The sequence below is a fragment of the Falco biarmicus genome, chromosome 8 (assembly GCF_023638135.1).
Source record: "Falco biarmicus isolate bFalBia1 chromosome 8, bFalBia1.pri, whole genome shotgun sequence".
NCBI classification, from domain to species: domain Eukaryota; kingdom Metazoa; phylum Chordata; class Aves; order Falconiformes; family Falconidae; genus Falco; species Falco biarmicus.
In genome coordinates, this window is record NC_079295.1 from 47,946,151 (window position 1) to 47,964,003 (window position 17,853).

General features: G+C 42.7%; 1 protein-coding gene across 2 annotated transcripts; it reads right to left on the reverse strand.

Moving 5' to 3' along the window:
• Positions 1-5,288: 5,288 nt before the first annotated feature.
• LOC130154496 (kazal-type serine protease inhibitor domain-containing protein 1-like) lies at positions 5,289-17,782 on the reverse strand. 2 transcript variants are annotated; one of them, XM_056350638.1, is made up of 5 exons: positions 16,862-17,782; positions 16,179-16,635; positions 10,399-10,559; positions 8,629-8,773; positions 5,289-7,715 (listed from the first exon to the last, which is right to left on the reverse strand). In XM_056350638.1, the coding sequence occupies exons 2-5, from the start codon at positions 16,633-16,635 to the stop codon at positions 7,585-7,587; spliced, it is 894 nt and encodes a 297-aa protein (XP_056206613.1). In that variant the 5' UTR covers positions 16,862-17,782; the 3' UTR covers positions 5,289-7,584. The 2 variants fall into 2 exon arrangements, with proteins under 2 accessions (XP_056206613.1, XP_056206612.1); XM_056350637.1 differs by having other exon boundaries at positions 16,179-17,782.
• Positions 17,783-17,853: the final 71 nt, after the last annotated feature.

Sequence of the window (17,853 nt, forward strand, 5' to 3'; positions counted from 1 at the left end):
AAGCAAGCCTGAACGAGAACTAGGTAACAACCCTCAGAGACAAGCTGGTTTATCAGATATTGAGACTGATGACCTGCAGCACTTTGAAATGCTTTATCTGGACACGTTTGGTCTCAGGAGAATGTTATGACAAATTTTCTTATTGGTGGGTTGGAGGTACGGCCAGAAATTGCTCAGAATTCTCAGGCTGCCAAGGACATTGTTAGATGCTCTCTGGGTTGTATTTTATGCGTAGTATTGAGGAAACATGCTGATTTTCCTTGATTCTGATCATGAAACCAAAAAATGCAACTTGAAATCAGCAAATACAACCACGTGGATGACAGCAACTCAGCTGAGCAACAGATATTATTTAACCTTATCAAGAAAAAAATACTCATAGAAACCAATGAGAAGTGAAAAATTGGCTCTCTATATTAAATATACACTTCCTTCAAGAAAACAGCCGACTGCCACAATCCCTTTTTTATAGCAGGGCAGAACACGTGAAACTGATGCCTTTGGATACCTCCTTTACTCAAACCCTTATCAACAGCTGAAAGGTGATGCCTAAGAAAACAAGTATTGTGTCAGTGAAGAGGATCTAGCAGTTAGATGCTGGCTGCTTTAAGTGAGTCAGGAGTGGAAACAGACTTGTATAAAAAGCTGCATTTTCGGTCACAAAGTGTAACTTTTTCCAAGAAACAGAATGGCATCCTAATGAAAACGGTTAGATACAGTGAATTTTTCCCCCCCTGCTTGTCACACTTTCGTAATAGTCAAGATTAAGTTAAACGAAGTTCTCCAGATCCTTCTGGTCCCACCTCTCCAGCTCTCCGAAGACGGCGGCAGCTCCTACCAGGCTGCGAAAGGACCAAGGGCCAGAAGCACTGGGGCCAGCCCCGGCGCAGCCCACCGGGCAGGCGGCCAAGGAGCCCAGCACACTGGCAGGCAACCAGGTAGGTTCCTGATCAAAGTTTTGCTGACACCGACAAATTCCCACAGACATTTTGATTTTAATCAGCATTTTCTGACTGAAAACATTCTATTAATAAAGTTCCAGCTCTACGCGAGAGCAACAGGACAGGCATCACTGCTGAAATACCAGTGTTTAAAAAAGAAAAAAAGAAGGAAAAAGAAACATAGGGATTTGGGTACGAGGTGTTAACAAAAGGTATCTTAGTGGTCCTTTCATGTACTATGCCTGGCACCCACGTATTTAAATAAACGCCTAAAATGGCTTCTCTCACGCTGCCCGGGCTCGCTGCCTGCCATCCCGCCGCCGGCGAGGGGCTCGGGCCGGACGCCCCGCCGAGGGTCCCGCCGCCCCGCGCCCGCCGCCCGCTGCCGCTCCCTCGGCCACGGCCCGCGGAGGGGCTGCCCGGGCCGCGGCGGCGCCCTCAGGAAGCAGCGGCCGCAGGCGAGCAGGTGCGGCTACCTCAGGCAGGCGGGCTGCAGCCGCACAGCGAGCGGGTCCCGAGCAAACTCCAGGGCGAGACACAGACCCACCCACCGCCACCTCCGGCCGGCCCCGCCGCCCCCAGCGCCACACCGGCCCGCACCCCGCCCACACTGGGACATTTACGGCTCCAGCCGCCCCCCACCAGCCCCGCCAGCCTCCCGCGCCCCCAGCCCACCCGCGACCGCGACCTCGCCTAAGCGCCCCGACGGGCTCCGGCTCACCCCAGCACGGCCCGCAGCTGCCCGGGCAGCGCCCGCCTCTCCGCCGGGGCGAGCTCCGCACCGCCCGGTCCCCTGCACCGCCCGGCCGCAGCCGCCCCGCTCGTCCCCCACGTCTCCCCCACGCCTCCCCAGCACGTCCCTGTGCCCCCCCCCGAGCCCCCGGCCCTCCGCCGCGCCGACAGGCCCCCCCCGCGGCCGCGGCCCCGCACGGCCCGCCGCGGCCCCCCCGGCCCCCGCCGCTGCCCCCTGCCATGCCGCGCCGGCCGCACTGACCTGGACGCGCAGCGCCATCTTCCCGAGCGGCGCGGGGCGCGGGCCGCAGGGAGGGGCGGCGGGCCCCGGCAGGGCTAGGGGGCAGTGCCGAGCCGCGCCGCGCCGGGCCGGCCGGGGGCGAGGGGCGGGGGGGGCGGGGCCGGCGGCGCGCGGGCAGGGGCTGCCTGGCGCGAGGGGGGCGCGGCACCGACCCCACCGGGGCCAACAGGCGCCGCGCGCGGGAGGCGCCATTTTGTCCGAGCAGCGGCCGCGGGGCCGCCAGGCGCTCCTGGCGCTCCGGGGCGGCAGCCGGGCGAAGGCGACTGCCCTGACTGGAAGGGCCGTGATTGTCGCTGGGTACCGCGTTCAGGTGCTGCTGTAAGGCTGCATTTGGCTCTGCGCAGGGCAGGTTTAGACACCGTTTCCCAAGAATTTACTCCCAGGTTGTGACAGCACCAGAGAAAGGAGAGCTTCCCTCAGTGAACGTCAGAGCTTCATATCACACAGTCCACGAGAGGTTTTAAGAATACTCCCAGTTTCACAGCCAGCAGTTCACAAGTTGCATGGATGTAATTCAATGTACCGTTAATTTCCTACGTTTATAAATCAACAGCCAATAAGCATGAGCCAAGCCACCATGGCACTGCTCTATCTGTGCTTCTTGAAAGGTCCAAACCAAAGCCTGTGGTGCTGAGGCGGTTGTTGGGGCAGCACCAAAGGGTGGTGCATTCCCTGTCACTAGGTTGAGTGGTTGTTTTCCTAAAAGGTGACACTGTTGGTACCTGAACGGCTGCCTTTGGCAGGAGTTGGTGAGGTGGTGTGGTGTGGGTTACCGAGCCTGGCACAGACTGCATGCGCGTTCACTTTTGCATCATAAGCAATCGGACAGCAACAAGCTTTTGTCACTAATGAAGAAACCTAGGAAAGGCCCAAAGAAAGAGAAGCATTTCTGTATTCCTTGACCTGCTAAAGGTGAGCAGTGGTTCTATACAGCATGGAGCCGGACAGCTCTCCACAAGACGCTTCTGGAGTCAGTGGCATGGGCAGGCAGGAGGATTAAGTAACGATAAAGTGTCATGGAAAAGAGTCAGTGAGGACTGCTGCTATAGCCAGCTGACAGCATTTATGAGTATTGCACCCAAAAAGCTTGACGTTTTTGTTGAGCACAGTGCTGTTTGATGTTTTAACACAGCAGGAAGAATTTTTGCCTTGACCTTCCCAGCTCTGAACACCACAGTAGTCAAAAGTCCGTGTTGTTTTTTGTGCTGGTTAACAGATGATGCAGGGCCTGAGCTGTTTGTGTAAGATTATTCATGTTTCCCTGCTGTTCCATGGCCCACATTGGCCAAAAGAGGCCCAGACTGGTAGAATTCCTCTGGAAATGGGAGCTGCTTTAGACCTGGAATGCAAAAGTGAATTGGATGTATTCCTAGCTGAATTTGCCTTCTAGCAGCGAAGTCAAGAAGCAGTTATGACAATCTAATTGGGGCAGGAAGAGTAATTTCTTTGTACATGAACTATCATAGTTGAATGATGGTACCATCACTGAACCATACGCTTTTGTACAAAGTACCTTCAGTAATTATTGGAGAATGAAGCAAAATCAAAATGGATGATGGTTTTAAATGGAGTCTCTTATTTTGCCCTCACAATTGACTTTGGTGGCTGGCACTTCCAAAAGTCAAAGGTATTGTTTTTGAAAAGCTGGCTCAAATTACCCAGTCCCCTAATGACTGCCTCAGTCCTGGAATATGCCTTAACCCAAGTTTTCATCTTTTACCCTGTGAAGATACAGAATCATTTATCTATAGCCATAGTCTAAAAGAAAGCGAAAGTCACAAAACATACCAGGAGAAGAATAAAAGGACTGGTGATACACAGAAGAAAAAAAACAGAAAGGATTTAAAAGGAGACCAGAGGGGCAGATCAAAACAAGAATTCCTGGGATTGAGGAATAGGGAATGAAATGGTGACTTGGGGTGAGGAAAGTCAGCCATAAATTATAGTGTAGAAAAATTGGGAAACTCTCTGATGCAGTACAATTACACACTGTCCAAAGAGCCAGAAGCAGCTTGCCAGTACAGGTTGAAAAGGTAAAAGGAAGCTTTTGCATATCCTTCAGAGACCTTGACCATGTGAGCAGAGCCTAGGCTGTGCCACTAAGCTATGCAAAGACATGCAGAAATTAGGTTAGTAAGTTAAATAGTTCAAAAGCTGAACATAACCTGCGGACAGCATATGTATCTTAAGTCTGAGTGAGAGCTTGTGGCTTCTGCAGCCGTGAGCCGTTTCCAGCTTGTCTGGAGCGAGTGTGGTTCTTCTTAGCCAGAAACACCTGTTGCCCTCCAGCCTGGGCCTCCTTTCTGTGCTGATGAATGAGCACGGAGAAGTTGAAAGCACAAAGCTGGTACCATGAGGTAGGCCAGGAAGACTTGCTCAGTTGCGTGCTTAGCTGCATAGTGCAGCCGCATGACTATTTGTTATTTAATCATCGGTTGAATCATTTTAATCTCTGAGACACAGGCAATTGCATTTCTGTATCTGATTTCTGTCAACTATAGCCTGATTATTTTAAGGGGGAACCCCCCCACTGTCTAGCTAAAGAATTAATGGATTCCTAGACTAATACCTGACATAACTCCTGAGATTTAACAAGGCAAGTAAGAATGTTAGATTGTGAAACTACCCCAGACTATGTCAGAGTCCTAGCCCAATGGACAAATCTGCATTAAGGAGTGTAATTGATTTAACAACTTTTATACAATTCCTTTGTCTTTACGTGGGACGGGGAAATGACACAGTGAAGATGCTTGTGTGACAGGCATTGACAGGAGGAAGTTGTACCGTGAAATTCACCCTCGCTTCCATGGAAGATAACAACAAAATTCTTGCTGTGTTCAGTGGAAGCTGAATTAAAGAAGGGTTTTAGGTCTGGCTCACGAGTGTTAGTACACAGCTTCCAGCTCAAGTCTGCCTCATTTTCTGCTAGGTGGAATAGAACCAACTTCCTGAATTTGCTGTTACTTTGGATTATGTGAATAGATCTGTGGCTACAGGCAGTGCATTCACAATTAGATCCATTCATTTGCCACACTGCTTAGAGAGGGCCGAATCTTCTCTATGCTTTTTTAATTTGTGACTTGATTAAAGCATATAAATAAAGCCAGCCAGTTCTTCCCCACCCCCGAAAGAACTAGCAAATGTTCAGAGTGTCAGTGTTCCTTCTTTTTTTTGCATCAGGCAGGGAGTTTTCCTAAAATGCAGTTTTCTTACTGAAAGGAATGGCTGATAATTTACAACAAATTATTAAATACAGAAAAAAAAACCCCCATACAGAGAGAAATGCAGTATATTTAATTTAGAACCCTTTGTTCTGGGAAGGTTAGCTTTGTTTAAATAGACATAGTCCATCAGGCCAAACACTTGCAGACTGGTGTTTGATATGGTTCTGCTGCATATTTTCTTATTGAAACATTCTTTCTGGTTTTAATTTTACATTAACAACAGCAAAAGGCCCTGAAGAATTCTAATTTATTTCTATGGCTAATGATTTCAAGATTATTTTCTGTGCCACACACTAGTCCATGCCAGTATATATTGCCACACTTTAGTAATTGGTTTAGTAATGTAATTCATTCATTTGCAACGCAGATCACAATTGATCTTGAATATATTTCTGCAGATTAAATAGTTCCATAAAAAAAAATACCCCCTTAAAAAAAATAATCAGTGATTCCTACCAGACAATTTTATGTTCACATTTCTGTATAGTGGATAAGCAAAAAAAGTTACTAGCCACTAGGAATATATATTAACCACTAGTTATACCACTAGGAAGAGCCCATACAACAAAATCAGTAGTTAAATATGAAACCGTTTCATACTCCTGGTTAAAACAAATTAGTATTTTCAATGATAAAATGGCATGCTTTCTACTCATAAGTTGCCAATACTCTAGAAAGTCTGAAACCAAATAAATTATTCTTAGGTTGTTTGCTACCAGGGCAAAGATCAATAATACCTCAGGGCAAACACAGTCTATAACCAATTTCTTAATGTAATTCAAATTGAAAGGAAAAATCTGCCTAATGGCAAAAAAGCACAAAAGAGCACATTAAAGGAGGAATTTGTGTTGCACTGTATATACATTAAGTAATCTACGCAGTATGTATATGCATACAGTAAGACTGCCCTTAAAGCTTCCTTAACACCATTAATTTAACTTCGAGTTACATCTGTGTGTGCAGTAATCACTACATGGGTTTGTGCATCAGATAAAGACAACTGCAAATACTGAGGGTTTACATGTAGTTGTCTGAACTTTTTCTTCCTTAGTCATTAATGTTGTTCAGTAATTTACTGCTATTCATCTGCCCTCAGCCAATGGGAACCAACAGGTGTAACTGCCTCCCAAAAGTGGTTTTCATAGTTTTGTATTTTCAGTCACTCATTAATTCAGAGCCAGCCCTCATGTAATTAGTTAATAAAAGAAATTGGAGAAATTTTTCAGGGTGATCACTTTACACTTTGAAGTCTTGTGTTTTTGAATTGCATGTCATTTGCTGTCTGGTTCATGTTGATTGATAAGTGGTTGAGACAATTTGAAAAACGTGCATGTGTTCTGGTGGTTTTCAGGAAGAAAATGATGCCTGCATTTCTGCCTGTCATTTCCAGAAGTGTGGCAATGCTGAATGCACTTTTAGTTGGACATAGTATACATGGGTCAGATACAAGAGCAAGTCTTGGTCAGTCCAAGACAAAAGACAAATACTGGTTCTGTGTGTGGATCTCTGTGTGTTTGAGGGGCATGCACTGAGCCGCAGAACAACTGCCTTCTCTAAACTGCAGTAATTCTCACCAAATGTGATGCTGTGCAGAGTAAAAGTAATAACCCCAAATCTTAAACCGTTGCCTAGGCTGGTGGGAAGAAGCTGACGCTGTTAGTAGCGCAAGAGCTGTTACAAAAGGAAGTCAAAAGGTATGCACAGCTGTTTGAATACACAAGAAATCTTTTCTGGGTATTTTTGAGTATTGCTAGTGAAACGGCACTTACTTGTTTTGACTGTGATTGCTTCAATGTATCTAAAAAAAAAAGTAAACAAAATAACTGCCCAAAAGACAGATAATTCACCCTTGATGAGACTAACCATGACAAATTTCAAATGAGAAGGAAAATCTTGCTGAAACTTATGAGAAAACATCAGCTAAGGAGATTAAAGACTGTTTTGCAACCTTCATACTTAGGTTTGTTGCCATGTGAACAATCTCTTGATACTTCTTAGTACATTATAGAAAAGAGGAAATTGATACAAGTAAAAATATTGTTTAACTATGGACATTTTTGCTAGACAAATTAGAATGAAAGAAATTATAACATAATTTACATTCAAAAAATTAATATAAAATTGGATCCCTTCGGTGTACTTAGTGGACAGGTGCACATTTAAGAGTTTTATTTAACAGTCTAAATGTATGGATTTACAACTGTTCTTTTTTCTGGTGAGTAGCATGATACACTTAAGCTATAGCTGAATTTCAGGAGGGTGGATACACAAGTGAATATGTGCGTTATCAGAGGAGCCATTTATGGCACAGAGACTACTAGTAAATAGAACAGAGTGTGAAAGGTAATGGTCAACAGATATATAAAAAGTATTATTCAAAGTTGTTTCAATTTTCATAGTCCCCGGATTCATATTCTTCCTCATCTTCATCATCAGAATGGTCATAATAGTCCCCATATTCAATGCTGTAGCTTGCACTTCTACTGCCAGCAGAAAATGCAAATGTAGGAGATGATCCTGCAAGATGTAATTGAATCCAGATTAAATTAGTTGTAGATAGGAACAAAGAGCAAAGTATGGTTTCGTATCTGTACGGCAAGCTCAGTGTTTCTGAATCTTGTTATCAATGAAAAGGAGAGGGTTTTTATCTGATGACTAGACCTTGTATCACTGAAGCTCATGAAATATGAGCAAATTTTTATATCATTCACATTTTAAGATGTTGAAAATACATTTAATCCCCAGTACTAGTGAGCTATGAGTTCAGTCCTCTGCAGATCCTATGTACCTGAAAATATGACCAGAGCCAATAAAGCTTTGAAAGTCACCTGCAGAAACAAGGTCATTGACAAACCGGTGACAAACTCCTCAAACCGGGAGGCAAATAGAAGACAAAGCATCTTTACCCTGCATTTGCCAGGAAACCTGGTTTTTCCTGGAGGAAGAAGGATGTTATTCTGCAGGACTGGGCCCAATGCAAAACAATAGTAAAGCTATTTCTTACATCTTTCCAAACACTCATTAAGGAGTAACAACTGTTTCCTTCCTAATTTTTTGAAAAATAAACAGCAATGCAGAACTGCTGTAGTTCAAAGACTTGCTTAGCTACAACAGCTGTTGTTCTGCGTGCAGAGTTCCTACTAACATCAAAGGACTTCTGTAGGATAAGGACAGTGGAATAACATGTGTCTCAGCTGTATGGCTATGATCCACAGCTTTCTGTTTTGTGGAAGCTAGTATAATTTTCAGCAAAATATTACCATATTAACCTGTTAGGGGATAAAGTAAAAGAAAAGCACACAGAAAAGTTTAAATATTGACATCTTTAGGTAATTTCTCATAGTCTTCATTTGTATTCTGACAAATCTGTCCTTTGCAGCCTGCTTGTATGCATATTTATATTCTTAACATGCAAATAAAAAGGTAATACCATCAATGACTTTCAATCTCGCAGAGGCATATGTTGCACCATGCTTATTTTTGGTGTGGCAGATGTAAACGCCTTCATCTGATTTTTTGAGGCCTTGAATCTGCAGCCAGCCTGTCACACCATACTTCTGAGGCCCACCTCTTGCCTTTGAGAAGAGAAAGAAATTATAGAAATTAAGTAGGTAGGAGACACCATGGTATTTCTTAAAATATTTGTGGATGGATTAAACATCATTCCAACCTTTGCTTTTGGTTTACTGCCATCATGCTTTGATTCTGTTTGTTTCTGCTGTGCTATGTTTTAACTTCTTGTTGCTCTGTGCCTGTGAGTTCATGCTTTCCCACCTCTGCTCTTTAAACTTCATTGCCCTTCACAGTGCTCTCATTTCTATTCCTTCTCATGCTACTGATTCCCAATGCTTCTCCTGTCTGTCATCCCATACCACTTGCTGCTGCTTCAAAGCATTGCCACCTGTTCTCAAGCTCATCAGTTTCTTCAGGACAGAAGCAGCAGGTGGGTCTGGTTGAGTTGTTCAGGGCCAAGGGGCCCGACCAAGGTGACACTCGGCATCCAGATGTTAATGGATTGGCGTGACATACCATGAGCTTTCACACTTCATGACAATCAGTTTCAACTGACTTGGGCTAAAGCCTCTTAAAGGGTGAGCTTTCTTTTCCAAACAGAAAACCATTAACAGATGTTCACAGAGAATCTCTCATGCTGAATCTATTAATGGAGATAGGTTAACAGAGCTCAGTTTAGCCTCTGAGGTGACCAGCATTTGGATGTGGTGCTTTGCACCATTGTTTCTGGGCAGATCTAAGTCCACTAATCCCACCTGTGTTCATGCTGCCTCTGGAAACATTTCTAAATAATTTGGACTCTTCAGTAGCACTGTACTGTTTAATTAGCTGCTTCTGTGCTTTTTCTGTCTACCTTTTTGTTCAGATTGTGACCCGTGTCCATTGGATCATACCATTTCTGGGCTGTATGTCCAGAAAGTGAGATTTGCCACGCATTTCTCTTTGTAGTCTCTGTTTGTATTCTTTGTCCATCGGGGGAGGCGCGCAGATGCTGGCTTCAGCCTTACTGTGGTCTGCCTGTACATCTGGTATTGTTAGCTTGTCTCCCCAGAATGTTATTTCCGTTTAAAGGAATTAGCATTTTAATTTATTTCATTTTAGCTCAAACTTCAAGGCTATTTCTAGATTTGCTTGAAGCCTCTACTAATACCATTCTGCTCTTTCCCCTCAGATTAAAACACAGTGTCCTCCATAAAATGAGCAAGTTTCTTTGCTTTTCTTTTGGATGCCTCAGGGACTGAACCCAAATGGCAGGTCTCCAGAAACAGCATCTTGCAAAGGAGAAATTTAGATACCTGCCAGAATTCTGCTTCTGCATCAAGAGTAGAAAAATTGTTGCCAACAGTCATCCTTCCCAGAATGCACCTTCTTTTAGGTAGCAGCCTAAATGGTTCCGTTTATATGTTCATTCATTTTTTTTCCAGAATCATGCCTACATAAGGAGAATCTTCCATCTTTTCTTTCCCTGCAGCAGGCCAGATGGCAGTACCCTGGCTGTTATTTCGTCTGCTTGGACTGCCAAAGCAATGATCCTTGCACTGACTGAAATCATAATTCTTTACACAGTCAGAGGGTCCCTATTGGGAATCTATTTATTGCACAGTATTGTATTCTGTGGGAAGAATTCCCTGATTAATCCCTCCACTCCTCATCCCAAACTGTCTGACATGGAAAGTGCAAGTTTTACCTGTACTGAGAGGTGGGCATCATCTCCTGGCAGAAACATTTTATTCCCCTTTTTTTTCCATTCAAGGTGTGGCATAGGGTAGGCTGACACCTCACAGCCAAAAATGACATCATTGCCTGTGTAATTCTGGACATCTTGAGGTGGCATAGAAATAACAGGAGCTGCAAAGAACAGACAGAACAGTGCTTTAGAAGACAGTGAGAGAAAGACAACACAAACACAAAAGCATATAACATTAATTTCTACTTCATGTGATAGAACCAGTTTGCCTTTTGCCAGCTAACACATTATGAAGAGCCACATGATTCCAAGCAGCTTTTAAAGCTCAGAACACCTTGTGTCCCATTAAAGGGTGAGCAGGCTTTTTAAAACGCTTATTTCAAAGGACCTGTCTGTCTTTTTCCCTTGTACGTGATTGTGAAGCTTAAACTGAAATTAAAAGTTTGTGTCCCATGAACTGTCATCATGGATTAGACTCAAGGCCCAGCTGGGTAGCCAGTACTTGACTAGACCTTCAGAGGGAAGAACAAGAAATTCTGCAGCAAACAATCAGAGAGTAACTTGATTATACATGGTAGTTCTTCTTAATTTATATTACATTTTGGTTAGCTTAAAAGCTAAATACTTGCACTGCTAGCTTGTCAAAATTTTTTCTGAGGACATCATTGCCTTGGAACTTATTAGAATCTTATCCCTCTCTGTTATCCATTGCAGCAAGTTACAGAATAACAGCATTAATAAGTTTCACATTTATCCTCAATAGCTATCAATTTCATCTGATGTTCTTGTTATGAGACAAGTAATAAAAGTGATTGAAGTCCAATTATTTTTATAAGGTTTTATGTAACGTTTATTATAATTGTTAGATTTCCACTTGTTTCCTATTGTTCTCTTCCCCTCATCCCCCTCCACTGTTGATTTATTGCCCCTGAATTATACTCTCCCACTTTTTCCCAAAGAAAAAGCTGACGTTAACCACGAGAGGGAGCCAGTCCAGGGATGTGAAGACATTTTAAAAATAAACTGCTAGCTGATGCATTCACACGTGATTTAAACACATATCCCTCTATAAGCATGCATGAACATATTAAATGTTAACAGGACATGATGAAATTTACCAGTGGAGAGCAAAATAACATACTGACTGCTATCACAGCCTTCCTATTTTGGAGATCTCGGCTTTTTTCCTTGATCTGTTTTTTCTCAGCCAGAAACGTTTTTCCTTCTAAAGCCTGTTTTCATTCTATTTTCAGGCCAGTGTTTAAAAATGAATGCATTTTCTGGGCCATTGTACTTGTATTTAATTAATGGTTCTATTTTTGTACAAATTCCAGATGCTTGGAAATAGAAACTTATAGTACAATGAATATATTTTTACTTGCAATATTGTAATATATATGTAGGTACAGCATTTATGCTTCAGCATTTGAAACTCTAACGACTTGTTCCAGGTTTTCAGGCAAAGTTTCTAATACATTTGTCAGTTTTTCAGGATTGGTATCTGTTCAGAAAATATCAAATGCATACTGATTAAAATTAATTGCAAACAAATTATCCAGCAAAGTATCAGTTTCCCCATTTATGAATGCCTCATTGAACAATCCTGTTACTCTTTAAAAGTAAGATTTTCAAACTAGGATAATTAAACCCTTAAATGCTTTGTTTTTCATGAGACCTGTACATTCAGAATCTGTTTATTATTTCAAAAGTCTTGTATTCAAATCAACATTAACTTAATATCTTGGATAAGAACTTTTTTTGCCTATGAACTTATCATGTAGGGTCTGATATTAAAGCATACTTTGAACTACCAAAACTCAGTGCAGCCACACTCCTTTTAATGATACATCCACTGTAGTTAAGCTTAAACTGTGAAAAAGAAGCTAATATCTATGTTGACTCACATGAGTTCTTTAAATTATTCTTGTACAGACAGCATGAAAAACTCTTGAAACACTCAGATGTTGACTGGTTAGTAGTATTTTTGTTCTGGTGCTAACACAGGCCCATGGACACACTGACAACGCTGAAATACTGTCAAGAACGGAGTCCTGCTTGTGAGACTGTCCACAGCCATGGCCCAGCTGTGTGAGGCTGAGGGCTCTGGCTTCACCACACCATGTAAACACATCCTTAGCCTCGAGGATGTAAGGGTCTGAATTACAGATCTGCATTATAGCTGTTCACGTACGAGAAATTTTCCAGCAGTCTACCATACACCAAGATGAATTCCGCACTGGAAGTACCCCTTCCTCCATTAGCTGGAAGGAGAATACAGATGATAGCTTGGAAATGTCTAGCCATGGTCCGAGTCACACCCAGCTGAGTACTTTCATAGAGGTAGTTAAGGCTTTGCTGGACCAGGGCTGACCAGGACTGGCATCATCCAAGATCAAAGTCATAGCATGTAGGAAGAACCACAGTTCTGATCTAACCAAACTGCCTTTTCTGAACCTGAACACACAATAAATACTTGCATTATCTGATCAAACTTGGAGAAATAAAACAGCACGTCTCACAACACCATTTTGCTGTATTTTACAGAAGAAAATTGAAGTAATGAGGTATCATTTTAACAGAAATTTACAAACTGCATTTTTGAGTGTTTCAGATTTTGTGTTCAGCCAAATTGTCCCATGCATATCTGTGTATACTTTTTTTTTTTTTTTTTATAACTGTGTCTTTAGAAATGGATCTTTATTGTTACAATAACCTGCCATTTTGATTCCTGGAGTAGATAAATTTTTCTTCATAGCTATAGCTATAGCAAGCATTCTCATGTCTCAGTGTCCAGACGTGAATGGGCAGTAGTTGCTCCCTTCCTTTTACAGTCCCAGTCATGAATTACCCTCGTGCGTTACAGAAGACAAACCAGAAATCAGGAAAAGTCAAAATACTGCTTCAGTTTCACAATCAACATTCACCCAATATCACTCCAGATTAATGAATTAGATAACATGATTCTTTTTTTCCCCTTAACTCATATTCATTTTTGCTAATCTATATCTCATTTGATGAAAATGTCAGAAAATTTCATGGGTTATTTGTTTTTTACTCCAAAATTTACATTTAAAATAAATTATGTGACAGCTAACTTATAAAGAGAATCACTGCTATATTGTTCCATTACTTTATTAAATCATCAGCAAGAAAGGTCTGAATGTGAATGGGGATGGATTAAGCGTAGAGAATCTGTATATAATCAATGTACTTAGTAACCTTGGTAAATTATTAGATAAACTGATCAAAACTAGGTTTCAGGAAAATAAAGGCTTTTTCAATGTTTCTTTAGGGAGCTAGGCCTTTTTCTTCTCCTTTTTCTGGTGATGGATGAAAGATAAAAGGCTATACTCTTCTGATGAAAGAAGTTTATTGTTATTTATTTATTCATCGGTTGCTGTATACAATTAATCCATTTGGCATCAATAGGAAACAGCAGATGCTTTGAAGGAGAAATAACAAAACAAAGTACTTTGAGTTGAGTGAAGGTTGTATTTATAGCTTGGTACCAAAACCCCACAGTGTTCACTGTTTCTCATGCAAATTGAAGTCAGCGGAAAGCGAGTGCCGCAGCGAGGTGCTGCTCTCAGTGCCAGACTCCCTGTTGCCTTTTGTCATCAGCTGCAGCCATGAAAAACCACTCTAAATCACGGTGCCCTTTCACATGCCCGCTGTGCTGCTTCAGAGAGCTGCTGTGGCGGGGGGGGGGGGGGGGGGCGGGGGGGGGGGCTGATGGTAAACTCCCGTGGGGAACGAGGCATGGGCCCCCCTGGTAGCACCTCTGTGCCCTGCTGCTTGCTGAAGGGCCCAGGCTCCTTCCAGAGTCTAAACCACAACCTACGCAGCCGGCATGGTCAGCTGCTGCTCAGAAAGCTTGAGAAGAGGGGCACTCGTGGTGCTGCTCCTCCGTGAGCCCAGCACCCACCTCAGGCTCCAGTGTTTCGCTGCAGCTGGGTGTGGATGCCAGGTGGGTGCTCTGAGGGAACCGGCCCCCGTTTTGCTTAACTAAACTCTGCGCAGCACTGATACGGCTATGAACCTTCCCCCAGGCTTCCGTGGGATTCAGTGGGCTGAGTGATGGTAGGAAATCTATCTGAGTTCCTGAAGAGAGGGTCCAGCCCTTCTGGGGACCCAGGAAAACAGTGGGAAAATGTTGGGGGTGACGCTTGCCTGCAGAGCAGCAAAGCTCATTCCTCCTGCGTGATGAGTGATGTTATGTGCCTCAGATGACTGCAAGGCCTGCTGGATGACAACACCAGCAAGTAAAAGTGATAGTACTTCCAAACTGAAGTTTTTTGTATATGGCCGGTTCTGTTTAATTAATTAGAGCGGACCATTGCTTTAAGCCTGTATGCATGAACAGCTGCCTCTGCTGCAAAGTTACCGTCACTTGCTACTGGAGTGGCACTTCCAACTGAAATCTTCCTGAAGGGGTTATGCCACAAGAACTAGTGCTATTTTAATCCCAAAGAAGAAGACCTACCCGAGGGCTAATAGGCTTTCAATCGTACTGTGGGCAGAGTTTTCTGAATGTCTTTTTACTGACAAGCCTTTTTTCCCAGCTTAATACCCTGATGGCAAATAAGGGATTCTTTAATGCATCTTCTCTTCTAACTAGAGAAAGAAGAAAGAGGTCTGGTATTAGCTGTTCATCACTTTACCTTTTAGGTATTCAATATCTAGTGTTCATTCAATATAAAAGCACAGCATACAGTCTAAATTGGAGGGAACAGATTGCTAGCAAGGAGTGGGTAAAATGTACCCAAGTTAGTCTCATATATGGACCTTTGCCAGAGATGCAATTTCAGATTCCTAGAACCATGGACCCATTTGTGACCCAGAGACCTCTTCTACTTAATTCATTTGAGAAAATATTTCATTAACTTAAAAAAAAAACACACAACAAACCACAAGCAGTTTCTCATTCAAAAAACAAAGCCTGTTCACTTTTTCATTTTCATTTTATATTCATGTGACTTAGGTGAAAGGTGCCCAGGAGTAAAGACTTGTAATAATGTGAAGAATGAGGACAGCACACGCGCAGGAGGCAGGATTCTCCTATACAACTCAGCTAAGAATCTTTCCACTAATAATCATTGTAGACAACTGTTCATGAAATCTAAGTGTCTTTAGGGAAATTGTTTCAGTTTGATTTTGTTCTGATATTTGGATTTTCTGTTTCATGGGTTAGCTAGATTTTATGAAGATTCCAAAATTAGATTGTTTTAGCCTTTTTTTGGGGGGAAAAGAACAAATCTGTTAATTAAGCCCTATCTCCTTCTGTTGCCTCTGCTTCACTGCTTACCATATATACACACAGGTGGGATACATACGTGCTTGCATATATGTATGTTTACCTATATATAAATGAGATCTGCCTTGCTATCACCACTTCAATATCAGGTCAGTCCTCATATAATTGTAATTATTTCCCCAGTCCTCCCAGACTATCCTATCTGTTTACCTATTCCCAACTACACATACAATTTTTGTAGAAAATATCTCATACTCTGCTTGTTCACAGCAGAACTAGTCTGTAGATCTATGGCATATAGTCACCAAGTGATTTAATCCACTAGTCTATAGGAAGTTTGTAACATACAAGATTAAGTACCAGCTGCTGAACCACGTTTAACACAAAGTAGTATTATAACAAAATAATGATAATTATAACAAAAATGCAGTATTATTTTAACAAAGTTAGACAAGAGCATCTAGTAACACATCTGAAAATAAGAATTAGATTTTTTTTTCAGTTTGGAAGTGCCTCTACATGTTACCTGATTCACATGGCCCTTTATGTTTCATGCTGATATTTCTTTTCGTAGCATAAGCCTTGTTGAATTGACAGATGTTCTCGTAGGTTTTCCCTTCAGGTCCACAGATGCTCTCTTGAGACTTGCACACACACTGGGGCTCAGGAACTTCCCCAAACCTTGCTTCATCAGCATCCAACCTGCACTCGAGGTTGTCCCCACATTGCCCGTAAAAATGATTGCCCTGGTCCAAGTCGCAGATCTGACCTTCCACATTTCCACATTCAGGACAGCAGCCACAACGATCCAGTACAGTCCCGGCTGGACAGTCCTTAGGCTCAGAGCAAAGTGCCAAATTGCATTTTCCACAACTATCTCCTTCCCTTAACAGCCTCCACCAACCTCGGTGGTACAAGGCAGGGAAACTCTGAGAAACCTGCAGCAGTACTACCAGCACTGCTGTAACCATCGAGTGCTTCATCTTGAGAATGTAACAAACAAGCAGAAAAGGTCCTTGGAGTAAAGCCAGGGGGAAAAAAAAAAAAAGAAAAGAAAAAAAAAAAAAGAAGAGTGAGCTAGTGTGAGAAAAACATCACAATCCTTTTCTTGTTTCAGAATATAAATTCTACTGCAAACACAGGCTTTAAGAAGAAATTAGCATCAGATTCTTAATCTGGAACTGATAATAAAAATGCATACAAACCCACCGGCTTTTCTCTAATGCAGTTTGGAATGTGAGTATTGCTTGCACAGAAACCAAACTGCCCCTTCTGACAGCTGAGTTGAAGCTCTCTGAAAAGCTGTTTGCTCACTGTCTCCTTGAGCCAAATTTGCAAAGCATTGCTCTACTGAAACATTATATCGCAGCTATCGTAGAAAGGGCAACAGGGTAAAATAGTGTAAAATGAAGAAATTAACTGCTATGACCTCCCACCCCCATCAGTTGAAAAAGACGGTCAGAAAAAGAGAAACATGGGTATAAAGCAGTACCCAAGATACCAGTACCCTAGAACTGAGCCAGTGCTCTAGAGACTAGAGCAAGGTTTAACACCAAATTTCATCCATTAATGATCACAGCTGGGATGTTCTGAATAAACAAGTCACTTACAGGCTCTTTACAAGCAAGGGATGGTCCAAGACAGCTGGAATTGACTTTAACTCTTGGATTTAAGATGGGAGGTACCTAGACCCATTAAAAACCCCATTGTTCTCTCTACATTTAGCTTCTTTTCAGTGCTTATGGGTGTCTGTGGTTTGCAACCCAAAATAACGTGGTCTACATTTGGCTCTAAGAACAAAAGTGCAAAAGGTTTACATAGACAAACATGAGCAAGCCACCCCAGCATCTTCAGACACCCCAGACGGAGGTTTTGCTGAAGTATTAGATGCATCGCTTGCCTTTTCGTAGTACTGTTCTGCCTTCATTTCTTTGGATGTACTTACACTGTGAGTTGTGGAGGATGAAAGAGGTAACTGATCTCTTTTCCCACTTCTTCTGTCCATAAGTTTCTTCCACTTCAGGGAGCTGGGTTTGCAGGGTCATTTCTTACCAGGTGCTGCACTTGTCTTTGCACATCTCAGGATTTAGGCATGCTCCCTATCACGCTACCTTATACCAGAACACTCCCTTCCCTTGCAGTGTTGATGAGAAGTGTCTATAGACCATAGGCTACTGTTACCGCTGTTCAAACCACATGCA

What these genes read in the sequence shown, in the direction of transcription:
- LOC130154496 (XM_056350638.1), bottom strand. Translation starts at nt 16,635, where the DNA reads ATGAAGCACTCGATGGTTACAGCAGTGCTGGTAGTACTGCTGCAGGTT. An exon ending in TAAAGGGCCATGTGAATCAG is followed by an intron (nt 10,560 to 16,178) that starts GTAACATGTAGA and finishes TGTTCTTTGCAG; the next exon opens with CTCCTGTTATTTCTATGCCA. An exon ending in GAGATTGAAAGTCATTGATG is followed by an intron (nt 7,716 to 8,628) that starts GTATTACCTTTT and finishes TACATCTTGCAG; the next exon opens with GATCATCTCCTACATTTGCA.